Genomic DNA, 26,905 nt, shown 5'->3' on the forward strand with positions numbered 1-26,905 from the left:
CATCAGTATCTTTTGCAACATGCGGGTTGGCTTCGGGTCTTGGGGGAGTCCAGGGTGTCAGTGCCAATGTGGATTGCTTTGAGTCGCGGTTCAGCCCGCTTAACTTCAATCTGTAGACTTTGGATGTCCATGGAGTGGTACACATTTGGCCTAGCATGCTTTGTATGCTTTAACTATATGCATGTGTAGCGCTAGGTAGCCACTTCCCTCTTTGTAGGTCATGTGAGCGGCTGTTCATTAGTACTTTGCACTTGTTATAAGCTCTTCCATGTAGCATTTGGGCTTTCTGCATCTATTGGGAGGTGGTGTTTGTACCTTCCCATCCGTGTCCTACTAGTATTTTGGCAAGTAAGCATGGCCATAATTTTCTGTGACTCTCTGTCACATAAATTCAAAATGATTTAGAATTATTAAACTTTCTCAACTATCAGCTTCTGTAGTTATATAACCAATATATATCGGTTTACCAGAATCCATGTCATCGCTGTGCAGGTAAGAGCTACACTGGCTGCTGCAGACACTTGTGAAGGATGCAATGGAGTTTCTGTTGCTGTTGCAGTCACTGTAGGAAGCATAAAGAACATATATAACATGAGGTCTGCTACATTCAATCTATTACAATTCAAAGGCGAAAGCAGAAGCATGGAATATATCTGTATTAAATATTAAAAAAGCGCAGCACTTACAGTGGCTGGCCCGTTCTATAACAGCTGCCCATGTGATAATAAAGCACAGCACTTGCAGTGGCTGGGCCCGTTCTATAACAGCTTCCCATGTGATAATAAAGCACAGCACTTGCAGTGGCTGGGCCCGTTCTATAACAGCTGCCCATGTGATAATAAAGCACAGCACTTGCAGTGGCTGGGCCCGTTCCATAACAGCTGCCCATGTGATAACAAAGCGATCACGTGAGATAACCATATATAGCACATGTCTTCAGCTGCTGGAAGGAGCCAAAAATTGCCGAGGGAGCAGGAGCGCTCCAAGGTGAAAGTGCAAGTATCTCTTTAATAATAGAGTAGACGTTACCTGTAAGAGTCCCTGTTGCTAATGGTATCGTGTCCCGAGTCTTCCTGCTCCTCTCCTGCAACATTGAAGCAAACTCTCTTCCCGTTCTTCTCTCCTTTCTCATCGCTGTCCGTTGCTATTACATTTTCTGTTTTACGCTCACATTTCGGAGAACAAGTTATTGAAGACAACAGCCTGGAATAAAGACAAAAATATATTAACTTGTGGAAAACTTTGCGCTCATGCTCCTTTGGTCATTTTCGCCGCCTCCTGACAGCAGAAGATGGCCCCATATAGTACTATGTAAGCACTATGTGAAGCTATATGGGCCATCTTCAGAACCAAAATCGCACTGCAGACTGAAAGGGCAGGTACTCTTTAAATGTCCGAGTTTGTTGCACTAGTTGGCCAACTTTTCAAGAGTTCAAGGCTCCCTCACACCGCTTCTGTTTCTATGCGTTTAACAACAGGGAAAACCAGACACAGCATATGTTTCGGGGCCTGTGTCTGATTTAGAGGTGAGGTGTAGTTAGACTTAAAAAAATAATTCATCTTACTCTTCAAATTCACTTTTTTGTGCATCCTCTAAAATGAATTATAGCCCAGTTTTAAGTAATCTAATACTTGGATATAATCTACAGTACAGCACTGTCCAGAGTTGGCTGCATGCACAGTTGCCTAATCTCATCCTTTCCATTCTTAATAGTCAGAAATAGGAACAGGATGAAGAAGAAAAAGAAAGCATTCCCCAAAACATCTTCTGAATACGAGTATACATGTAAACTTAGGTCTCAAGTACAATAGCATAATTGGAATTCATAGCATAATTGGGATTCATGTTACTCCATGTCAATAGGACTATGCATACCACTAGCGATGAGTAAACTTTTCAAAAGTTCGGTTCGGCTGGTTTGCCAAAACAGGGCAAAAAGTTTACTTTGGCCGAATTAGTTCGAAATGAACTGTAATAGAGATGAGCGAGTATACTCGCTAAGGCTAACTACTCGAGCGAGTAGTACCTTAGCCGAATATCCTCCCGCTAAAGATTCGGGGGCCGGCGGCGGGCGGGGAGGAACAGAGGGGAGATCTCTCTTTCCCTCTCCCCACCCCCCCCCCCCCCCGCTCTCCACCTGTCACCCGCGCCGGCAGCCGAATCTTTAGAGACGAGCGGGGAGATACTCGGCTAAGGCACTACTCGCTCGAGTAATGTGCCTTAGCGAGTATGCTCGCTCATCTCTAAACTGTAACTTAACCATTACTACTAACACTGGTGTATAAAGTTATCCAAAAGCCATACCAGCCCTGTATAACACTTAGGTCAACTAGGAGTGCATCTAAGTACTTTTGAGTTGTTTTAAGGCAAAATCAATGAATAAAAAAAATCAAGTAGAAAAGAAAAGAAAAGGAAAAAAAAAATGGTAAAAGGACAAACAAGAAGAATAAGAACTAGGCAACTACATTATGGTACACAATTTAGTTCTTTTTTTGTGCACTGTACTATGGGCTGGGAAGATGTTGATTGCATGTCATTTTAGTTGTTGATGCCAAATAGTAGTAATCGACAGAGTGATGGTGAATCCAGACAGTCTGTCTCCTATATATACTCAATGGTATATGTGTTGTATTGGACAATTGGGCAAAGTTTATGCTTTACCTTATAGTACTCACTACTAGTAACTAAAGGTGTTATCCAACCTTGTAAAACGGATTGCCTATCCTCAAGATAGGCTATGAATATCTCATCTGTGGGGGTGCTTGGGGTAAGCCATCAATTTTACAAGGTTTAACCTACTTTTCTTTCAGACCCTTTCCATATTTTAAATATGCATCAATAAATCTGTTATTTTTGAACCTGTTCGGTCTTTAGTGGGGCAATCACCCTTTTTGTATTGTATTGGGTATACTTAGCCAAAATACGCATGCCTGTGTGCATAACACCATAGTCTTCCTGATTCAAGAATAGAACTACAGTAAAGGCTGACATAGCCAGAGAGAACAGAACGCACTGTCTATGGTCTGAAATCAGTCATTAGAGAACCTATGACAGATCCTCTCTGGGGAACCTCTGCACCAGATCCCAAGAGATTGGATCACAGTGAATAAGTCTGATTGGTTCCACTGACTTAGCAGGCATATGCAGACATGCTTGGCTTTATTTCAAGCCGTTGGGCAAAGAATACATTCTGTCAAATAGTTTTCTTATGGAATATGTCATTATATGTATTCTTTGACAAGCTACGAGCATAAAGGAAACCATCACCGGAGTGAATTTTTAATGCTACTGTAGTTGGTGCCCTTTAAACTGGCATATAGAATGTGATTGATTGTGTTTGCCAGTCCTTGAAACTGTGAATAATATGTGAAAATTCACCACTTCACACCCTGATTGCTGTGAACCTCGATTTTCCTGTTTTCCCTGTGCAGATTCTTTAACTAGATCCTTTGGGCCTTCCCATTTCCTTAAAACAATTTGCTGCAACATAATTGCCAGATGGTTATAACTTACAAGCCTAATATATTCAGCATGCACTATTTCTACAGCTCTAGCAGTAACTTGCAGATATTGTGAGTCACAGGGTTAATGATGTAATATAATGTACTGCAAATAATACATACCATTATTTCTAGGATAAATGGTATAATCATAAATGGTTTGAATCGGCATCCCAAACATAGGATTATGTATTCTGGCTACTTAACATGTAGACAATATACATGCTATACAACATAAAAAGTAAGTATTCAGTTATTACCATACCTTAACAACCAATAGAGCAATTAGTCTATTATTCAGTACTAAGGCCCTACATCCCAGTTGTAAGTACTACGGTACATATATAGCCCTAACCAGGTGCGTAACTATAGGGGATGCAGGGGATGCGGTTGCACCCGGGCCCAGGAGCCTTAGGGGGCCCATAGGGCCTCTATTCTCCATATAGGAAGCCCAGTAGTATCAATAAAGCATTATAGTTGGGGGCCCTGTTACAGGTTTTGCATTGGGGCCCCCGAATCTTCAAGTTACGCCTCTAACCCTAACCTCCTATAGCCAATGCAGCTCTCCTTACTTAGCGTACCCTTCTGGCTGACATATATTCCTGACTTATTCCAAAGTGCTCTAATACATCTGTTCTCACTCACAAAATGTATATTCTCAATTGGAGCTTACATTGCCCTATCAAAAGTATTTGTTTGCTTGTTTTTAAATCAAGGTTTATTGAAATTTTTCGTATATCGTAAATCAATCCAAGAAATTGCATAATCTGCCCGTCACAAACACTCCATGTATTATTATCTCTACCCATCTGGGCACAATTTAAACCATATAAAATTGGGGAGGGGAAAGGAAGGGTGGGGGGTAAGAAAAAAGGATGATGTGAGTAAAAAATAAAAACCGGATAAAAAAAGGTAAGACGGTAATAGTAAACTTCAATTGTGGCATCTTCATCGTTTTCTCATCCCACTCAGCCAGCCCGACCTCTAATGATAATAGGTGTAATTTTTATCCATGTCCGGAGCCACTCCAAAGCCACTCAAGGGAAGAGCGCCGAGCAACATCCTTACTCTCAGTCCACCAGGGTAGTCCACTATAAAACCTCATCAGGTACATTAGTAATGCTTTGGCCTTACTCAAATGGGATAGGGCCCTAGGATATCGACATCCAAGGTTCCCACCTCTGAACAAACCTATTGTGTGTACCCCCTTTCCAGCTGGCAAGTTCCTGTAGATTATAAATTAGGCTAACTTTTTCTTTCCACTGAGATAGCGAAGGAGGGGTCTTCTGTAGCCATAGGATAGGAATCAGCGCCTTTGCCGCATCCATAAGGAGTGCCACCAGTTTGTCTTTAAGAGGGTGAAAATCTGCGATGGGCCTCCATAAAAAGATTTTATCAGCCGATAATGAAAAGCCCGGTTTGATACTTTTGAGCGTGCACTCTACCTCTCTCCAAAAGGTGGTTAGAGCCGAGCACTCCCACCAAATATGTTGGTAAGATCCTACAGTGGAATCGCATCTCCAGCACCTTTCGTGAGGGGCTAAATTATAAGCATATAACCATATCAAAAGTATTTGGACACCCCTATCAGTAGAATGGAGCGTGTCTTATTAGCATGTGATGTGCATGCCACATAAGGTGAAAACCCTTGAAAGAGTCAGCCATAGTTTGTGATGAGAACTGCACACTATTGGAGATGCAGGTTATGCTTCTGCACACAAGCCACCAATCATGAAGCACAATGCATTGGCCCATCTACAGGGGTGCAAGGAGCGCCATCATCAGGAGTTCCGTTATGGTCTGGGGATGGTTTACATGGCATGGTTTCAGTCCATTGGTTATAGTGGCAAGAACCATGAACACAGAGGTGTACCTTGACATTCTAGACAATAGTGTCCTGCCAACAATGGTGCAATACTCTGGGAATGGTCGGCCATACTTCCAACAAGACAACACGCCTTGTCATAAATCCAGCACTATTTTACATTGGTTTGAGGATAGGTGTTGCTATAGTTCTGGGATTGCTGCCATGCTGATAGTCTGGTGCAGGTTTTGCAGGTGGTTCTCCATCTTCTGGCCCTGGTGGGTGTGGTATTAGGTGAGACATGCTTAGCCGCACATGTGGGTAATTGTCACGGCTATTTAGTCTGGGTGATGCTGGACTGAATTGCCGTTGAATCTTCAATTTAGCTCTGACTGCGGTCCCAGTCAGAGTTTGGTCCTGGACCTATCATTTGCCTGCTGCATCTCAAAGCCAATTTTGTGTTTTTTATGTTATTTCCCTGTCTGACGTAGGGTTAACTAAGGACCGAAGTACGAGGTCAGTTACGTCCTTGTCAAGGCGAATTGCCTGCATGTAGGTCCTGTCCCTGAGGTTATTTAGGTAGGGAAAGAGTTCCCATGTTTTAGTTTATTATTGTTTTGATGCAGTTTGTATGTATATGTGTGGGATCTGCGGGTTACAGTTCCAGCATGTTCTGGGTGGATGTGACAATAGGGATGTTCCTGTCAGGACAGTGTCCGGGATATGGGGGTCCCTGATATATCCCGCAACCCCTGTCCCTGCCTACTTGCCCCCCTGGGCTAACCCCCAGGGCGACAACTGGGCGGCGGTCCCTACCCTCACTAGGGAAGCGGGACACGGGAAGACAAACAGACACTGAAGACAAACAACGGTAGAACGGTCAGACAATCCGGGTCGGCAACAGGAGGGTACGCAGTACAGGGGGGTCAGGCAAAACGTAGTCAAGGTCCAAAAGCAGAGGTCAAGAAAGCCGGGGTCACAAACAGGAGTCAAAAGAATACGCGGGTGCAGCTGGAAGACCAAACTAACACTGGCAAGGCCTGAGAGGAAAACACACCTATTTAAATGCTGTCAGCGCTCCCGCCCCAGAAGCTGATTGGGGCGGGGAGCCTGACAGCAGCAGGGCTAATCAGGGCGGTGCTGGGGGCACGCCCCCAGTCTCACTGCACAGACAGTTACCAGGGAAGCCAGCCTGGTAGTCAAGCGACTAGAAGCACCAGCTGCCTCCCTAGCAACCCGGCGGCGACCAGTCTTACAGCGGCCCGGGGAGATCACAAGAACCGGGGTACCTCTGCGCCGTGCTCCTGTACCCCGGGTGGCCGGACCGGTGGTGCGGGCACGGCGGCCCCGAGAGTTGCCGGTTCTGACAGTACCCCCCCTTCTACGGGGGGACACCGGACCCCCATGGCCAGGTGCGGGCTTAAGCGGGAAAGCCCTGTGGAATGCCTGGACTAGGCGTGGCGCATGAACGTCCCTGGCAGGGACCCACGTCCTATCCTCAGGGCCAAATCCTCTCCAGTGGACCAGGTACTGTAGCACACCTCTAACCCGTCGGGCATCCACCAGCCTTTCTACTTCATACTCCAGTTCCCCCTGTACCAGAGAAGGAGGAGGCGGGTTCTGGGTGGGTAGAACTGGAGTCACATACTTCTTAAGTAAGCTTTTGTGAAACACCTTGTGGACCTTCCAGGGGTCAGGAAGTGCCAACTTATATGACACCGGGTTGATGACCTGAGAAACAGTAAATGGGCCAATGAACCGAGGAGCAAGTTTCAGGGAGGGAACCTTGAGTCTCAGATTCTTGGAGGACAACAAAACCTGCTCCCCGACTACAAAAGGTGCAGAGATGGTACATCTTTTATTTGCGTATTTACGCAGTTTCTCTTGGGAACCCTGAAGGTTCTTACGAACCTGGGCCCAAACTGTGCACAGTTCCTCAGAGGATATGTCGGCGGCCGGATTGTTCGAGACCACAGGAGTGGAAAGCGAGAACCGGGGATGAAACCCATAGTTACAAAAAAAAGGTGACAATTGGGTCGACGAGTTAACATGGTTGTTGATAGCAAATTCGGCGAGAGGTAAGTAGTTGGCCCACTGATACTGGTTATCAGAGACAAACAGTCGCAGATACTGGATAAGTTCTTGGTTCATTCGTTCCGTTTGTCCGTTACTCTCGGGATGGAAAGCGGAGGAGAAGGACAAATTTACGTTTAGATTTTTACAGAAGGCTCGCCAGAAGCGAGCGACGAACTGAACCCCTCTATCTGACACAATGTCCTCGGGGATCCCATGTAACCGAACAATCTCCTTGATGAACATTTCAGACAGAAGTTTGGCGTTAGGCAACTTGCAAAGCGGAACAAAATGTGACATTTTAGAGAAACGGTCTACTATTACCCAGATGACCGTATTCCCCAGCGAGGATGGCAGATCAGTAATAAAATCCATGGACAAATGGGACCATGGCCTGGACGGAATGGGCAAGGGAAGAAGAGGACCCTCAGGACGTCTCCTGAGATTCTTCCCCCTTGCGCAAACCGGGCACGCGGACACAAATACCCGTACCTCCTTGGCCATGTGCGGCCACCAATAGAGTCTGGATACTAACTCCAGCGTACCCCTGATGCCGGGGTGTCCAGCTAGGACAGAAGCGTGTGTCTCCTCTAACACTTTCAATCTCAGTGACGATGGGACAAATAATTTGCCTTCCGGAAGGGCTTCAGGAGCAGATTGTTGAGCGGCGTGAATGAGAGGTGAAAGGTCGGAGGAGACAGCAGCGAGGACCACCCCAGGGGAGAGAATGCTCTCAGGCTCCGGCTCGGCAGGTTCCGGAGAACCAAAGCTCCTAGACAGGGCATCAGCCTTGACATTCTTAGAACCGGGTCTATAGGTAACCACAAAATTGAACCGAGAGAAGAACAAGGCCCAGCGGGCTTGCCGAGCATTTAACCTCTTAGCGGAATCTAGATAGGTGAGGTTTTTATGGTCTGTGAGTACCGTGATCTGGTGATGGGCTCCTTCCAAAAAATGCCTCCACTCTTCGAAAGCCCACTTAATCGCCAGCAATTCCCGGTTGCCTATATCATAGTTCCGTTCGGTGGAAGAAAACTTCCTAGAAAAATAGGCACACGGTCTAAGGTTGGTGAGAGTGGAGGGACCTTGGGACAGTACCGCTCCCACACCAAACTCAGAGGCATCTACTTCCACCAAAAAAGGGCTGGACAGATCTGGTTGTACTAGGACAGGTGCAGAAGAGAACGCCGCCTTTAGGGTATCGAAGGCCCTCAGAGCCTCAGAAGACCAGGTCCTCACATCTGCCCCCTTTCTGGTGAGGTCCGTTAGAGGTTTAGCCACCACGGAGAAGTCTTTGATGAATTTGCGATAGTAGTTGGCGAAGCCGAGGAAGCGTTGAAGGGCTTTCAACGACCCTGGCTGGGCCCACTCCGTGATGGCTTTCACCTTTTCAGGATCCATCTGGAAGTCGCATGGCGTGATGATATACCCCAAAAATGATATCTTTTGTACCCCGAACACACATTTCTCGAGTTTAGCAAACAGCTTGTTATGTCTGAGTCGAGCTAGTACAGTCTGAACGTGAGTATGGTGACTTGGCAAGTCGGAGGAAAAAATCAAAATGTCGTCTAGATATACAACCACGAACACCCCCATGATATCCTGAAACACTGAGTTCATGTACCCCTGAAAAATGGCGGGGGCGTTACACAATCCAAAAGGCATAACTAGGTATTCAAAATGCCCGAGGGGCGTATTGAAGGCGGTTTTCCACTCATCCCCCTCCCGAATGCGGATGAGGTTGTATGCTCCCCTGAGATCAAGTTTAGAAAACCATCGGGCACCAGCGACCTGGTTGAGGAGGTCAGGAATGAGTGGAAGGGCATACTGGTTTCGTACTGTGATTTTGTTTAGCTCTCTATAGTCAATACAGGGCCGGAGGCCCCCATCCTTCTTCTCAACGAAGAAAAACCCGGCACCCACCGGGGATTCTGAGGGCCGGATGTGCCCCTTGGCCAGGCTGTCCTGGATATAGTCCCTCATGGATTCTCTCTCAGGAACCGTAACGTTATAAATGCGGCCCTTAGGAAGTTTGGCCCCAGGAATCAAGTCTATTTTACAGTCCCATTCCCTATGAGGGGGCAGAGCTTCAGATAATTGTTTGGAGAACACGTCAGAAAACTCGGAGAGGTAATCTGGTAGGGGGGTCCCCTCGCAGGTGGAGATTCCCACCTTCACCGCACAAAGGTGGTTGGCACAGCGGGGACCCCACTTTACCAGTTCCAACGTGTCCCAATTTACTACCGGGTTGTGCTCCCGGAGCCAGGGGAGGCCTAGGACGACGTCCACAGACAAATCTCTCATCACTAGAAAGGTGCAGGTTTCCACGTGTAAGGCTCCTATCGTAAACCTTACTTCAGGGGTAACCAGATGAACCACCCCTGCTTGCAATGGGGTGGAGTCCACTCCTGAAACCAGAATCGGGGTCTCTAAACGTAAAAAAACCCCGGACAGTTGAGCAACGAAATTAAAGTTAACGAAATTCGCCGCAGCCCCAGAATCAACAAAGGCTTGCCCAGTACGGTGGAAAGCATGAAATTCTAGGGTGCAAGGCAATAACATTTTGGATAACACAGGGAGTACCTTAGCTCCTAGACAGTCCTCCCGACAACTGCCTAGGAGCGGGAGTTTTCCTGCCGTGGCTTCTTAGTGCAGGTGGCAATGCGGTGACCCGGCTCCCCACAGTAGAAGCAAAGATTCTTCTTCAGGCGATATTCCCGTCGCTGCTTGGGGTTCATGGCTCCCAGTTCCATGGGCTCGGTGGTGGGAAGTGAGAGAGTCAGGTCAGTAGAAGAAGTGGGCGTGGGGAGTGGAGTGGCCCGAGCGGCGTGTCGGCCCCTCAAACGTCGGTCGGCCCGAATAGCAAGCGTCATGGCTTGCTCCAGGGTTCTAGGCTCTGGGTGGGCCACAAGTAGGTCCTTGAGACCCTCAGACAGACCGGTCAAAAATAAGTCTTTTAGGGCGGCATCGTTCCACCCGGATTCCGTACAATGTTGACGGAATTGGGAACAGTAGTCCTCCGCCATTTTACAACCCTGGCGCAGGGCCAGAAGTTTGGAGACTGCGTAGCCCGCCCGGTCGGGTTCGTCATAAATTTGACCCAGGGCGGAAAAAAAAGCGTCAAGGGATAGTCGGGCTGGAGAGCCTGCTGGTAGCGAGAAAGCCCAATTTTGGGGGTCCCCCCTCAGGCGGGTAATTACAATTCCCACTTTCTGATATTCAGTACCAGAGGAGTGGGGTCGGAGATCAAAGTAGAGCTTGCAGCTCTCTCTAAATGCAAAGAACTGACCTCTCTCTCCAGAGAAGCAGTCCGGCAGCGTGGCTCGGGGTTCTGACATAGTCCCGGGAGCGGAAGGGGGCTGCATGGGACCTGCAGCCGCCACTTGTTCCTGTAGCTGCATGCGGGCGGTTAGGTCCTGGACCAGGTTAGTAAGGACCTGGACCTGGTTCGCTAACGCAGCCACGGCCTCCATCGAGGGATTCAAAGTAGCCGGGCGGATGCACGAGTCTGACCTACCTTCGGCCAGTGTTACTGTCAGGACAGTGTCCGGGATATGGGGGTCCCTGATATATCCCGCAACCCCTGTCCCTGCCTACTTGCCCCCCTGGGCTAACCCCCAGGGCGACAACTGGGCGGCGGTCCCTACCCTCACTAGGGAAGCGGGACACGGGAAGACAAACAGACACTGAAGACAAACAACGGTAGAACGGTCAGACAATCCGGGTCGGCAACAGGAGGGTACGCAGTACAGGGGGGTCAGGCAAAACGTAGTCAAGGTCCAAAAGCAGAGGTCAAGAAAGCCGGGGTCACAAACAGGAGTCAAAAGAATACGCGGGTGCAGCTGGAAGACCAAACTAACACTGGCAAGGCCTGAGAGGAAAACACACCTATTTAAATGCTGTCAGCGCTCCCGCCCCAGAAGCTGATTGGGGCGGGGAGCCTGACAGCAGCAGGGCTAATCAGGGCGGTGCTGGGGGCACGCCCCCAGTCTCACTGCACAGACAGTTACCAGGGAAGCCAGCCTGGTAGTCAAGCGACTAGAAGCACCAGCTGCCTCCCTAGCAACCCGGCGGCGACCAGTCTTACAGCGGCCCGGGGAGATCACAAGAACCGGGGTACCTCTGCGCCGTGCTCCTGTACCCCGGGTGGCCGGACCGGTGGTGCGGGCACGGCGGCCCCGAGAGTTGCCGGTTCTGACAGTTCCACTATTGGACTGGCCTGCACAGAGTCCCGACCTAAAACCTACTGAGAATTTTTGTGACAAACTGGAATGTCAGGTTAGGAAATACGAAGAGCATCCATCTTTTTTGAGAGAACTCGCTAGACATTTGCAGAATGAATGCAGGGAAATACCAGCTGAAGTGTATTAGATGGTAGTAGAAAGTATGCCATGGGGAGTATCTGATGTCTGAGTCCCACTAACTATTAACATATATAAATATATACTATTTTTGATTCTTGCTCAGATGTCTGATTACCTTTGATATTATAGTCCACTCAGGAAAAGTGCCTTGCGAGATCATGTACAAGTGATACAGCTATCACCCCTGAGGTCCAGGTGAATCATGTACCATATTACTTGTGCAGATGTTGACTTCTTTGGGTAAATTTAATTTTAAGGGACACAGACAAAGGGGCTGTTACAAGGTTAAAACTGCCCCTTGCACCCCTTTTAATTGTTTCTACATCCTGGAAGGCAGATGCAATTGACTACTATGGTGGAGCAGGGAGCCCTAGGTTCACTGCTCTGCCATAAACTCTCATTGAAGTGACCTGCAGATTATGAAGCACTGGAAACTCTACGCAGGTCAGCAGTCATGTCATCACACCCGCCTGCAGAATGACACTGACACAACAGACCAGAGGCCTCTAGACTAAGCTGAACTGTTCATCCTGGAGCTGGGATTAAGGGAGTATTCATCTTTTTTTTTTGGGGGTGGGGGGGACTTTTACCATGTGAGAGCAATAAGAATGACACTTTAACTGTCTGGAGGGCACTAAGGGGGCACCATCACTGTGTAGGGACAGTAAGGGGGCACTACTACTGTAAAATGGGTACTAAAAGGGCACTTATACTGTGATGAAGGTCTGTTACTGTATAAGGATAGTATTATTGTGTGGGGGCACTATTATTGTGTGCGTACACAAAGGGAAGCACTGTTGCTGTAAGTGAAAACCATTATTGTTTTAGGGGCATTAAGGATGCCCTATTGCTGTGTTAATGCCACTATAGGAGCACTATTACTGCTTGGATCATAATCAAGGGTGCTTATTGTGTGGACACTGTTGCCATCTGGGACATTATCCAGTTGTTGCTAATCTTTTGGGGAAAACAATACATTTGGGGGCATAGATCTCTGTCACTATAGACAACAAAGACAATTTTTCTTTTACACAGTTTTCATAAATTAATTTTCATCTATGTAAATTTTTAGAGAGATCCAAATAAAAATGTTATTGAGGATTGTTTGGGTCTCCTAGGGTCTATGCATCCTATATTGTGACATGCCAGCAATAGAGGCAGACTATGCGACTGTTATGGGGCATGAAGGACCGGGTGGCCCAGAGCCGGACCCCTCTGTCCCACCCGTAGCACCTCTGACCCGCTTTACTCTGTTCCAGAACAACCTACCACCAGTAAGAGTCTTCTTCATACTCAGTCAATCATACTGCTGAGCCTGATGCCGCCCAAGTGCTCTGAGCATCATCCAGCATCTCGCCCCTCCTGCAGTCAGAGTACAGTGTGCAGGGCATCCGGGGAGAGGTTGGATGATGCTCAGAGCACTCCAATCAGTGTCAAGCCCAGCAGTGGAATTGTGTGAGTATAAAGAAGGTTCTTACTTGTGATTAGGGGTTCACTGTATGAGACAGTGACCACCATTAGTAAGTGGAGCCACAAAGGGGGGCACTATTACTAAATGAGGTATTACAAAGGGACTATTACTAAGTGGGTCCACAGAGAGACACAGTTACTTTGAGGGGCCACAGATGTGGCACTGCTACTCATGAAGTTGTGATGCCACAGAGGAGGCATTAGTACTATGTGGACACTGAGAGGGGCTTTAGGAATCATGGCAGGTTGGGAAGAGTGTGCAGAGATGAGTTGTGGTTGAAAACTCATCACAGTCTGGGCCTTGATAGCAAAGAAAGGGGGAAGCGGACATCACCTGTGATCACTGAAAGTAACTGCACTATTATCAACCTCCACTGTAACAGATAGAGCTGTTATCAGTCTTATGTATCCTCTATAATTCTGAATACTACTGGTCTCCCTTCCTTCAAAGCTGCTGTCCTCTGCCTGTCTATCTCTAGGGATAGACACCGAGACAGATTACAGAAAGGATGGGGGTGTCTTTGTTTGCTGTTGTCTCATGCTACTCATAGAAGTCTATGGAGAGGAGAGGTGGGAGGAGGAGAGAGCTGCTATAGGCAAACAAAAGCAGAGGTACTCACATGGACACTGCTCTATCTAATAGCATTTACTGTCTCACAGCTACTGAAATCGCATCTACACTGCTCATTACTGCTGCATTATGTCCTACACGATGTGGTTACATATGAGGTTATGCAACAGAGAGTTAAAGAAGAAGATATCCTACTCTTATCTGTGCAGTGTATAGAAGTTATCATAGCCACAAACTTCACCGACCAGCTAAGGGAAAACCTGAGAAGCAGAGATACAGTACAGGCTGAATATGGGATATATGTCATAGAGTGGCCAGAAATAGTGCTACTTCCGATGCCCACACCTGGCAAGGTATTCTGAAAAATCACCTGAAAAGTTAAGTAAGCTTTAAATAACAAATTAATGTAAAAAATAGGCCTGTGACTACTCAGTGAATCATAGGCAAGTTAAGAAACAGCTGGTAAACAAGCAAATAACATAAATGACAAGAATAACATCCGTCCTACAGTATACATCTGGAGCCAAGGTTTTGAAAATCTGGTCAAGGGAGTGTCCGTCCGTGGAAATGTTCCTGTTCCTGTTTTCTCAGCCAAGAAATGTCCTGGGACATTAATTTAAAATGTTGACAAATATGTAGTGCAAGTATCATGAGACGGTCATTATGTGCTGCACACTTCCTACCTCTTAACTCTACGTAAAACATGAAAATTTATATGTGACATGCCAACAATGCAGCTAATATCGCACCCTCACACGCAATGTTATAATGATAGGTATCCAGGAAAATCGTGGCTGGGCACTGTTACAAGAAGAGAAAGAAAATCTCCGGTGACCAACCGCTCTCCTTTGTGGGAACCTTGCCAAATCTTTTTGTCTCAGCATTCTAGACCTCTTTGAGACGAAGATGAGGGGAAGGGGATATTAAGAGCTAACCTCAGTTACACCATATTGTCAAGTGTTCAAGGTTTCAAGTGCCTAAAGAAGTTGTCCTTTTAGTGCATTCTGAGGCTGCGTACCCTCAATTCCTGAGGGCATCTCTTGCTCTGGAATAACCAGCACATACATATAGTGCACACAGCTGTTGATTTAATGTAGAGCTATGTAATGCTTTATGACTCCTGAGGAGGCGCTGCAGGGAAATCTGGCATTTGCAGTTATGTTCCCTCATAGGTTACAGCATTAACTCTGTGATCAGCTTATCCTAGAAGAAACCTATAAAAATGAACTTGCCAAAAGAGGACAACCTTTTTAAGTACATTTACAGAAAAAAATACAGTAGGGCCCCATTTGCTGGTGAACTGGTGTAGCCTTGCTAGCCCCAGAAAGAAACATAGTTAAAGGGGTTGTCCATGCGTGAACTATTGATGATCTATCCTCGTGGCTTGGTCCTTGCACCCCTCCTTTTCTTCATCTACATAACCCCTATTGGACAAGCCATCAAGAGATTTGACTCCAATACTACCCCTACGCTGACGACACCCAGCTATACTTCTCTTCCCATGACATCTCTGCACCTTTCCTCGAAAACATCACCGATTTGTCTGTCCGCTGTCTCTAACACCATGTCCTCACTCTACCTAAAACTAAACCTCTCAAAAACTGACGACCTGGTGTTTCCACCCCCTACTAACCGACCTCATCCTGACATCTACATCTCAGTATGTGGCGCCACCATAACTCCCAGAAAGCATGCCCGCTGCCTTGGGGTCATATTCGACTCCAATCTCTCCTTTACCCCCTACATCCAATCTCTCGCCCAAAATTGCCACCTGAACCTCAAGAACATTGCAAGAATCCAGCTTTTTCTCACCGTGGACATGCTAAAAACACTCACTGTTGCCCTCATCATCTCTCGGCTCGATTATTGCGACTCGCTGCTGATCAGCCTTGCCTGCTCCAGACTCTACCCCCTCCAATCCATCCTGAATGCGGCAGCCAGGCTGATCTTCCTGTCCAGTCCCTACTCAGAAGCCTCTGCCCTGTGCCAGTCACTGCACTGGCTGTCCGTTAAATACAGAATACAATTTAAACTCACTACCGTCATCCATAAAGCTCTCCATAGCACCAGACTGAGTGCCCCTTTAATTCGAACCTCTCACTGTCGTCTCCAAGAGTTTTCCAGAGCAGCACCAGTCCTTTGGAACACGCTACCCCAAACTATCCAGGCAACCCATGACCCACAAAACTTCAGGCGAGCCCTAAAAACGCACCTCTTGAGGGAGGCATACCATAATGTAAAATATCAGATTGGGTCCACCATTATGGTGCCTGGACAGATGAGTCTGATTTTTGTCTTCCTCAGCTCATTATATCTTGGCCATCCTCTTGTTTGCTAAAAATACAATTCCTCTGATGAGGGAAGTCCTACACAGGTTCTCACCACCCAGCATCTCAGTCCCTATTTTGTAAGGGCCGCATAGCATCCGCTTGCTCTACTTTTATATCTATGTCCTTTTACAGCTCACTGTCTTTCTTTGTCCTAGTATAGCCAAGGCCAGAACAAGCTCTCTTTGTGCCCGCAGTATGGAGAAGGCATCTCTACCTGCTTGATGTGTGAATTTAAAGCATATCCACAATTTCACATGACTTTTCAATATAAGCTGCCGTGTATATATATATATGAGAAGTAGCAGTTTTTCTGTCCACCGCTTAAGACTCCCACCAATGAGCTCTTTGCTGGGCTGCTGTCAGTGTGAACAGAGCCGGAAGGAGAAAACTCCATACACATGACAGCAGCCCAGGCTGGTATTGTAGGCACTGTTGTCACTACATTTCATGGCACGACATATTAACATAGTATGCAAGGCTGAAAAAAGACAAATGTCCATCCAGTTCAGCCTATTTCCACCCCTTCCTTGTTGATCCAGAGGAAGTAAATAAAAAACCCAACGAGGCAGAAGCCAATTTACCCCATTTGACATTTTCTTAATGCGATTTCAAGTTGATACATACTACGTACATCTCAAACTCAAGAATATAACTGGGCATAGTGAAAAATGTAATAATGAGAATCAGGCTGTGGGTACAACTATTTCGTTGAGTTGACTGGACTTTTATTCAACCATTAGACTAAATAGCAAGGTCTAGCCTTGTTTGATAAGCAGTAGGACCATCTTGGTCAAGCAAAAGTCATTTAGTGGTCAAGTACAGTATCTCCTTTACACATAGAAGGTTGTACGTCTTTCTACAATGACTGAAGGATACGAGTCTGTGCTGCCAGATAGTGTAGATATCATCATCTACTGTATGATGGTTCAAGCCACAAGTTTAATAGAATGATTTTACCTCCTACACCAGGCTTTATAATGATGAGCCTACACCAGTAGTCTTTACCAATATCCTATGACAAAAAGGGACCGAGTTCATTTTAGGACACCGTCATCCTTGTTTCAAGACTAGGATACAAAAGTCAGATTTTCTCAGCCTGGAAGCAACTGGTGACATGTTTGTCTATGATATCTGATCACTTTCCAAAATGAATGTTAAATATTGTCAGAATTACTTACTCATCAATCTGAGAGACACATGTTTCCACCTCTGCCAGTGCAGAATGGAGTTTGCATAGTAATTTATGATGGATATCTTGTGTTTCCAAATCTTCATTGCTAAGAAGATATCTCAGTCCATGACCATCTCTTTGACCCAGCGAATGTCCAGAAGGAGCAGCCATTGTGGTTATGGTATGTTGAATGTAGACCATGGGATTTAGTTTGCCTAAACAATAACAATTAAAGTCATTTGTAAAATAAAAGGTGAATAGTAAAAGACTTGGAATCAATGTCAGTTGTAGATAAATACTGTATATTGTACAATATATAAATAACAATGAGAATAGTTCTAGCATGGAAGCCTTTTAAAACACATGTGAAAAATGACAAGAGAGGTTACTGTTCCATAAGATTAGGTCTGGAAGTTTGTAGCTGGTTGTGAGACTGCTGCACACCTGTGTGGAGACTCCAATAACTTACAAATTTACACATACATAGTTCATATGCTGACAGGACCTGTGATGCTGCTCATGTGATCAGTCACATGATCTCTAAGCTGAATGAGGGATTATGGGTGGACTACATCCCCACAAATCCCCATGGCCTCAGTTGCTATGGATACAGCAGTACTCAGTCTGGCAGTTTATAGCTGGTCGTGATACAACTGCACACCTGTGTGGAGACTCCAAAAAATGACACCTCACAAATGTCCACATACATAGCTGGCGGTGCATACTGACCAACAGCATTGAAGCACAATCCTTCACTGCTATCTTCACATCTCCTGAATGTGATATCATGTCATCTAAAGTGCTAATGCCACCAACACCAGTCCAGCCTTCATCTTTTCGTCAACCGTTGTCCAGTGTTGAAACAAACCGTCGCTGTTGTGCAAACATGTCACCACAGAGGGTTCAACGCCACTGTGAAGCTAATGCAGCTTATATGACACAGCGACAAGCCACAATTTCACCTCAGCCGCCAGCTGAGGTTTGTAAATCTTGTGCAGCAGATATGTGAAAGCTACGAACAAATATGTCTCCTCAGCGAGCTGCTGAAGTTCGTAAATCACATGCAACTTATATGCGAAAACAAGGCAACATATCTCCTCAGCGAGCCGCTGAAGTTTGTATATCACGTGCAGCTCATTTGCAAAAGCAACGTAGCAGAGCTGTGTGTGTGTGACATGCATGTAGCCGAGCTGTGTGGCGCATTGCGCCACCAGAAACACTGGTGCAATAATTTCCTAATAATTACTAGTCAACACCTATGGCCGAAATTTAGCAAAATGTATCAGGGCAGCTGCGGGCCATATACATCAATCTGTACATAGGAACCACATTGTTAACCTCACGGATCCAGGCGCTTCTATTTGGTTGTTTAGGATGCTTTCAATTAAGCAGTATTACTTTTTGGCATAGAAAAGCAAAAGTTTATATAAGGTAGAACCGCACCACCACCACCACCACCACCACCACCACCACATTTTCATAGGCTCTGCAACTCCTTTTTGTGGGACAATCATGCGAGAAGTGGGACAGTTGGGAGCTACGGGATACATTGGAGCTTTATAAATAAAGGTTATACTCATTATCAGCATCTATTCTCAATAGACCCTAGACTCTCATCAGCCATGTAAAATATCAAGTCTGTCACTACTGGATATCAATAACTAGTGGCAAATGCATATCATTTCTAGGAAACTTACACCATAATCCATCTGTGATGCATTATGTCTTATCAAGGGCTGCATCAAGCAATTTTGGCAGCAGTTCATAAGTAAGGCTCCACAATCCTTATTCTAGTGAGTAACAATATCAATAAATATTGGTCTCCTATAAATTTTTAGATATTAAGAGGTCCAATGTTCACAATAAATCCAATTTACATCCCTGCAAGTGTAATATACTTGACTTAAAAATCAATATATACTTGGTTAAGGAGGATGGTAAGGGCAAACAGATGATCTCCAGACTTCATAAATGGTTACAGGCCTACAAAGAAATGCCCAAAGACGTGACTTTCCACTCTCCAGATTTTAAAAAATACTCTTTCCTTTCAATAGGTTTTGAACAATTTTAAATATTAACACTTTACCAAAATTCTTACCTTGCTCTGTATTTTTGTTCTCCTTGTCTTGAGATGGTTGTTTTCTGCTGTCTAACTGGACCCCAAAAGCGCTCCCAAGTGATGTTAAGGTTTTCGGATATGAAACCTCCATTACGTTGAAATGGCAGTTTGTTGGGCAGAAATCACTGCTGTGTAGAGGGGAGATTTTTGACTTGGCTTGTTTGAATGTAGGCCAGGCCCGATTTTTCAGGACCCTTGAAAACTAAAAACAAACAATCAATATATTGGAAATATTAAGAAGAAAATGTTATCAAAGTTATCATATTTATAGTTTACCTTGAATGTACTACGTATTTTCATTTAGCAAAGGCAATATAAATTTTCTTTCTCTTCAGAGCCCATCTTTTTAATGATGCTCCTCCTTTACAAAGGGGCTGTCTCGTGTTGAGAACTACTTTCCATATACTCTATTAAAGCATTTAGACACCATAGATATGGACTCTGCTCAGGCTCCTACTCTATAACCCCAAGGTCAGAGCCACTAACAAGTAATGCTTGTCGCTTTAGGTACATGTTATGTCCATATTGTTACGTGTGCTGCTGAGATCTGTAGTTTTAGGCTTCCTAGCAGCACAGTCCTCAAAGGGTTAATTGATTGAGCTGGCTGGGTGTGGTACTTCCTGCTAGCCAATCTCCTGGGTCTGTGCTCACATATAAACCCAGCTCCTGGTCAGTCTCTGTCTGATGTTCAGGGTGAGCAGTCATGAATCCTTGTCTGTTGAAGTTTGCTGTGTGACCTGCCATCTGTGTTTTGTTGCGGCTTGCTGTGTGATCTGTGCCTTGCAGTTCATGTCCGTTTGTTCATTTATATTCTGTCAGTTTTGTGTTAGCTTGCTGTGTGACCTGCTATCTGTGTCCTGTCCTGTTGCAGCGTTCTGTGTGAACTCTGTCCACTTCTGCTGGACTCCTGGTTAGTGTAGGGACTAGCAGTATAACCAGGAGCCGTGAAGTGGCCTGCTAGCTTTCATGTTTTGTACAAAATGTCAACTAATACCTGGCATTTATATTCAGCTTATCATCTGTTACTAGTGGTTGCATTTTGTCTGCTGTATGCTGTGTATTCTGGTTCGTGAATGCGTCCTGTTCTGGTGCGTGGCTCCTAGGATCAGCTAGGGCCCAGATCTGAAGACTGCTGGACTACCTTTATTGGGGCAATGTTCCCGCTCAGGTAGGGCCATGCAAACCTGCCGTGTAGAGCAGGGTCAGTTGCCAGAAACCTGTGTGCGTACCCAGTCCACTTTGGTCACAATCGCAACACATATATTACATGGACAGGCATTAAGGTGAATGACTGCGTAGTACTACATTTTACTTGTGGCAACTGATGCTGGGAAAATGAACAACTAATGACACCCAAGCAGCTGAAGTGACTTTCATATTAAAAGGATTGTCTGAGATGAGACAATAATATACAACAATACTGAAAATGATATTACTTGTACCCATGCTTGTTTGAGGTATTGTGTCATTTAAAGGGAACCTTTCACCTATAACCAAACCATGGGCAGCATGAACCCGGGACAGATATGCCCATTGCCTCCATATATCTGTTATACAGAAACATTGAGGTGTTTCAGAACAAACGCACTTTAAAGTTTGACTCAGAATGATGCTCTGAGTCAAAGGGGCAGGCCGCGCTGACTTCTCCCTATCCACAGTATGTTGACTGACAGCTTTCTCCCTTCCTGTATAGGTAGAGAGCAGTCAGTCTCCAGGCAGGGAGAAACTGGTGTAGCCCACCTCTTTTACTTAGAGCTCCGTTCCGAGTCAAATTTGAAAGTGTGTTTCTTCTGAAATGCCACAGTGTTTCAGAATAACACATACACGGAGGCAATACGAATATCTGTCCTAGGTTTATGCTGCTCATGGTTTAGGCAACACGAACTCGGTGGCAGGTTCCCTTTAAATTCCTATTCAGAGGTTTCTAATTTATACCTGTTTCTAGCAAAGTTGTTAGACAACCAGTCACTCAGCTCTTCCACGCGTCTTAATAATAAGCCTGCCTAATTGGACAATATACAATAATAAATCTTAGTACTGCTGATAGCAATCTTCCCACTTGGGAGACTAGGAAAAATTGGTGACAACTAATATGGGAGCTGTAATGCAGGCATTTGGAAAACAGACAAGGAAAAAACAGGTATGCAAATTGGTTCCCCTTCTGAGAAAAAGGAAAATTGTCTCTCTTGTGTGACATATATTGGAAGGTCTTCCAGCATCACTTAAGCATATAAGAGAAACAAGAATACTTTCCATAAGGAAAATACATCAATCTGTAAAATTGTTGACTATGGACCTATAATGAAGCTACCTTCTAATAGGTGGCACTAGAGAGAGCTTTTGTTCTTCCTGGAAGGAGAGCTAATGGGCACAACTTTGCTTCCCAGGGAGCACTGCATAGGATATAACACTACAATATGCCAACTTGGCGCTCTCCACAAGGAGAAAAGGTATCCTCCCTGGACTCAAGGGAGAAACAGATAATACTAAGAAATGGATGAACAGGACAATGAAGAGGACAATTCATAACCATTGTTTCATTTTAGTAAAAAACCTTTTCAAAGAAGTTAAAAACACCATGATAGTTAAAAACATACATGCACATTCAGAATTCTAAGAAATGGAAAACACCGGAATACATAAGATAAGGAAAAGCTTGTGATTGTTCTAAGTAAGAGAAACCAAAACAAAAAACTTTCGGATCCTTAGGCACTGAATTAAATGCTTGCCAAATCCTGTGAAGTTCAGGTAGAACATTCAGCAGCTGCAACGTTATAGGCTGTATTTTCCCCAGTCCACATTCTATAGGCGGCATCTTTAGGCTTTATACAATATGAAACAAATACAATGTGAATCAAATACATATTAGGCTCTATGTACACATGTACATAATCTAACATACAGTTAAGTCCAGGTGTAAACTTCTCAAATGTCCCAGTTTTTCTTAAAGATAGTTTTATGGATTCCAAATGGGATATTTATATAAATGGCCAAGCGACCCATATATGAGAAGATACTAGATGTCTGGCAAATTATCACACAAGGAAAATGTGCAACAGAAATCTGAAGTATTGGATTGACATTACAGAGAGTTTTTCACCATGTATGATCAACTTCTCTTCGCTCAAACCAGAAAACTGAGTTAGAGCTTAGGGCTTCCTCATATGGGCGCGGTTTAGTTTTCACTAGTGGGATTCTCGGGCCGTTAATAGTACGGCGAGAAAAGATAGGACTTGGTCTTTCTTAATACTAAATGCGGAAAAGATAGGGCAAGACCTATCCTCCCACTGCTTTTTTTTAAAACTCCTGCGCCATGGTGCGGAGTTTGAATTGTCCGATAAGGCAGTGTTCCCCAACTCCAGTCCTCAGGGACCGCCAACAGGTCATGTTTTCAGGATTTCCTCAGTGTTACACAGGTGATGTAATTATTGTCAGTGCCTCAGACATTGCCGCAGGTGTTCTTACTATAGGATATCCTGAAAACATGACCTGTTCGCGGTCCCTGAGGACTGGAGTTGGGGACCCCTGCGATAAGGCATAAAAAAATATGTTCATGTGCAACTATGCTCAGTATCGGTGAGTGTAGCTGCACATACGGCTGTGTGTTTTGGCCCTTAACCACAATCAGATATAACACTGCAGAGTTTATGGTCACTTTCTTTTCTAAAAGGTCCATTGACATGGCTTGATGTGAGCCAGATGTCGAGCACCAATTGAAGAGATCGACACTTGTTCAAATGACCTTCATGTAACAAGATTTGGACTCTATGGGGGATGAACAATTGTTCATACAATGACTTGTTTCCCACACATTTGTATTATTGTTGGCAGCACAATCCCCATTGCCATGGGGAGATAAGCTACCACCAACAATGACTTTTTAGGCAGTATAAAATATTTGAGCAGCTAACCAGTTAGATTTGCTCATTAATTGTCTGATTGCTACCCTCTTTACCTAGGACAATGATTGCATGAACAAACATGTGGACAAGTATAAAAGGACCTTTAATTAGCAAAATAACAGCTATACAGATTGTAATGTTAATCTACAAAGTCGTTACACTTTTACGCCTCCTTCATACGAGCGTATGAGTTTTAATGCTGGCCGCATTGCAGCAAGATTCGTGTGAATGAAGAAAAGCTGCGATCAAGTCCCAAGCTTATTTAGTGTTTTCACATCCATTCACATGGCCGGGTGCAACGTATTACCGAAACAAAAATGCTGCAGCCCGGAAATCCCTCGGTCGGCATAAATCCTCAGGATGACGTCTAATGCCTAAATAGAGGACCTGTAAGCTTTTCCTAGCATTAGACACAACTAAACTCCCTCCCTCTCTTTTTTGCAGCTCCCATAGGAGTCTATAGGAGTCGCCAGAGTAGACCGGTCAAAAGATAGGGCAGGAACTATCTTTTCCGGCAGCATATAAATTCGGTCACGTATGTCCTACTTTTTCTAATGCAACATTTTTACGCAGCTAAAAAAATCGGTCAACTGAACGAATACATTAGAAACCAATGCTTCAGATGGCCTCTATTTTCGGACGATGTATCAACGCAGCTAAATAGCCGCATAAAAACACTTGTGTGAATAAGGTCTTTTTTGTAGCCCAGGTTTCCCTAAGGAGCCTTCCTTTGTGTTGCATCGCATCTCATGAAAAGTGTGATGCAACTTTTACAATAGGAAAATCTTCTGTAAAAGCCCTAAAATAAGCCCTAGCTGCATAAAAAAATACATCACCTAAGATGCGCTTTCAAGCTCTGCCGCACTTCTCCCGGAGAGCTTGTTTGAAGTTCTCCCGCAGAGCTTCCTGCTCAGGAGTTTGAAAATCCCTGCCTCTGATTGGTTCTCGAGCGCCCCAGCTCAGCTAATCAGAGCCAGCACTCGATGAATCAATCGCTGCCTCTGATTGGTTCTCAAGTGCCGCAGCTCAGTCAGTCAGAGGCATTGTTTCCTGGTGGTGCAGATTTTGAATCTGCAAACCAGGAATCCCTGAGTAAAACTTCAAGCAAGTCTGCCGGAGTTTCGGGAAGGACGCGTGGGAAGCTTACAGCATCTGTTAGATGATGTATTCTTTTTTTTATGCAGCCAGAGCTAATTTTGGGTGTAGGGCTTATATTTCAAGCCCCCTCAAAAATTCCAGCAAAAAAAACGTGACACAATCGCGATATCACTGCAAGAAAATACAGCGATATCACACAGAACGCAGATGCAACATTGCTGCCATTTTCTCGTGGAGATATCGTGTCGCCTATGTGGAAGTGGCCTTCTATCCAGCTTTGAGGCCTGAACATGACATGTTACGATCTAATAAATCTTAGAATATTGTAAGGGTGCGCTACAGAGGAAGGCCTGTAGGGGGCAACAGACAGTCAGTCTGTTGCCTGAGGCAAGAGGAGAAACACCCACAGGTGTGTAAGGAGGATAAAAAGGTGTGTTCCTGCTGCAGTGGGAGGTGTGTGTGTCTGGCAGGACCAGACTGGTATTGCGACCAGACTGCAGCTGAGACTTGACTCCTGCTGTAAGCAGAGAGAGACACTGTCCCGGCAGTACACTTGGCGGGCTCTGGCCCTGGAATACTCCTGTTGTAAGCAGAGAGAGAGACACTGTCCCAGCAGGGTGCTTGGAGAACGCCTGCCCTTGGACTAGAGTCTGGAGAGACTACAGAATTAAGGACCAGCTGCGCTCTGAACATCCACAGGTCTGTGCAAAACCAACGGACTTATTATTGTTTCCTCACCTGAGGATTTACTTGCTCCTCCTGTGGACTGTGAAAGGACTTTAAAAAGGACTTTGTGGTTGAAAACGTTTATTATTATTTCTCTGGAGATCCAGTCGTTTATGTTTCTGCTAAAGATTGTATGAGTAAATTAACCAAGAAGCGAAAGTGACCTTTTGGCATGCTCTTTAACCCCCGAGTTGTCACAATATAAAAGTAAGTTATTACTATGTCCTCATTTTTTGAAAATTCAATAAAATAATTTTAAAAAGTTAAAATATTTTTAAAAAGTTAAATGAAAATTACTAATCGCTAAACCCGTCTGAGAACACAGTGTTAAACATTTCACTGTGCCATGTTAGACCTCATGTTACTATCTATATAAGTCGGTCAGTTTTGGACACTCGGGGATTCGGGAGATTTGTTGTCTTTCTAAACCATCTTGTTTATGGTATCTCCCACACTTTGCTCTAAGAGCCGCATTCCAGAATCTGATTTAATCAGATTTTTAAAGAATTTAGGGACTTTCATTGTTGACGCCACAAACATCTGGAACTTTTTAAGTGATAGGCAACTTGTATAAAGTGCACAGTGTGCGGAGAAATTTCCTGCAAATGGCTTATTTTTAGAATTCAACTTTCGCACACAAAATGTTCAAGAATTCTTTGAAATTGTGGTTGCCATAGTTACATTCTACCTCTAAACATAAAGGCACGGTGTTTTTGAAACATATGACAACTTCCAAAACCTGTCACTTACTGGCAATAGTGACTTTTTGGTTTTCTTTGATAAGTAAAATTAAATGAAGAAACATTTCGTATGGGGCAAAATGTTGGCAAGGAAACTGTAGTGTGAAAGAAGACAGAAAAAAGGGAGAAGGAAATGATTTTGATCTTAGATTCTCTAGTTTTGAGAAGCTCTAGGACATTTAGCTTAAAAATAGCCCTGCAAATAAATATGAATTTGTAAGAAATATATGTGCAACACTGAATATCCTTTAATAACTAATATCATTAGTCTGAGATGAGCTGTGATCTCCTCTATTATATCTGTATGACAGGAGCTGTGTAATCATCATCAGCAAGTGTGATAGAAGTGTCTGTATTACCCTCTAAAGATATTGTGTGGTAGATCCACATAATAGCGTCACACAGACTGAGAAATTGACTAGCAAATGAATCCATAGCGCCTAATTAAATTGGAGTTGGTCGGAATTAAGGTCACAAGACCATGGGATAGAAAGCAGTAACTAACCAGGGTAACAGAGTGGCCCTTGAAGTTTCTCTGTTGTCGAAGTTTTATTAATTCTATTCAGTTTCAGCTTAGTTATATCTGTTTCTGGGAAGACTGTGTAACAGCCAGCACATAAAATCTGCCAAGCAGTGCATTGGTACTGGAGCAGGGTTTGTACTGCATAACATAGTAGATTTGCAACTAGGAATCTGGAACTAGTGGGCAAGGTGCTAGGTTTCAGTGATCCGTTTGCTGTATGCGCCAGGAAACAGTACCATAGGCCACTATTCACCAGAAAGAGGCCAAAAAGTGTCCTTTTGGTCTCTGATTGACATATATGGGGGTTGATGTTTTTTTGCCGCATGGAATAGCGCAGCAGACTGCACCATTGAATGCAGAGGCGCCTAGTAAAAAAATATGCCTATCCGTATTCCTTTTTTTCTAACATTGGAGTCTATGAATGATGGATGTCACTAAGTGGTATCCGTTAAACCTACATGTTAAACCTACATGTCTGAGGTTTCCGTTAGGAGATCCTCCCCATGTAAACCT

At 44.8% G+C, this 26,905-nt stretch overlaps 1 protein-coding gene across 1 annotated transcript in view; it reads right to left on the reverse strand.

Moving 5' to 3' along the window:
• Positions 1–26,905, reverse strand: part of PREX2 (phosphatidylinositol-3,4,5-trisphosphate dependent Rac exchange factor 2) — a 320,125-nt gene that overhangs the window by 99,204 nt on the left and 194,016 nt on the right. Inside the window, exons 24-27 of the mRNA XM_066578561.1 lie at positions 19,383–19,605; positions 17,292–17,499; positions 1,030–1,203; positions 468–562 (exon numbers count right to left, since the gene is read on the reverse strand). Of these exons, the coding sequence (XP_066434658.1) occupies positions 468–562; positions 1,030–1,203; positions 17,292–17,499; positions 19,383–19,605 (700 nt within the window). The remainder of the gene's footprint in view (positions 1–467; positions 563–1,029; positions 1,204–17,291; positions 17,500–19,382; positions 19,606–26,905) is intronic.

This window comes from Eleutherodactylus coqui, chromosome 9, assembly GCF_035609145.1.
Source record: "Eleutherodactylus coqui strain aEleCoq1 chromosome 9, aEleCoq1.hap1, whole genome shotgun sequence".
Lineage (NCBI taxonomy): Eukaryota > Metazoa > Chordata > Amphibia > Anura > Eleutherodactylidae > Eleutherodactylus > Eleutherodactylus coqui.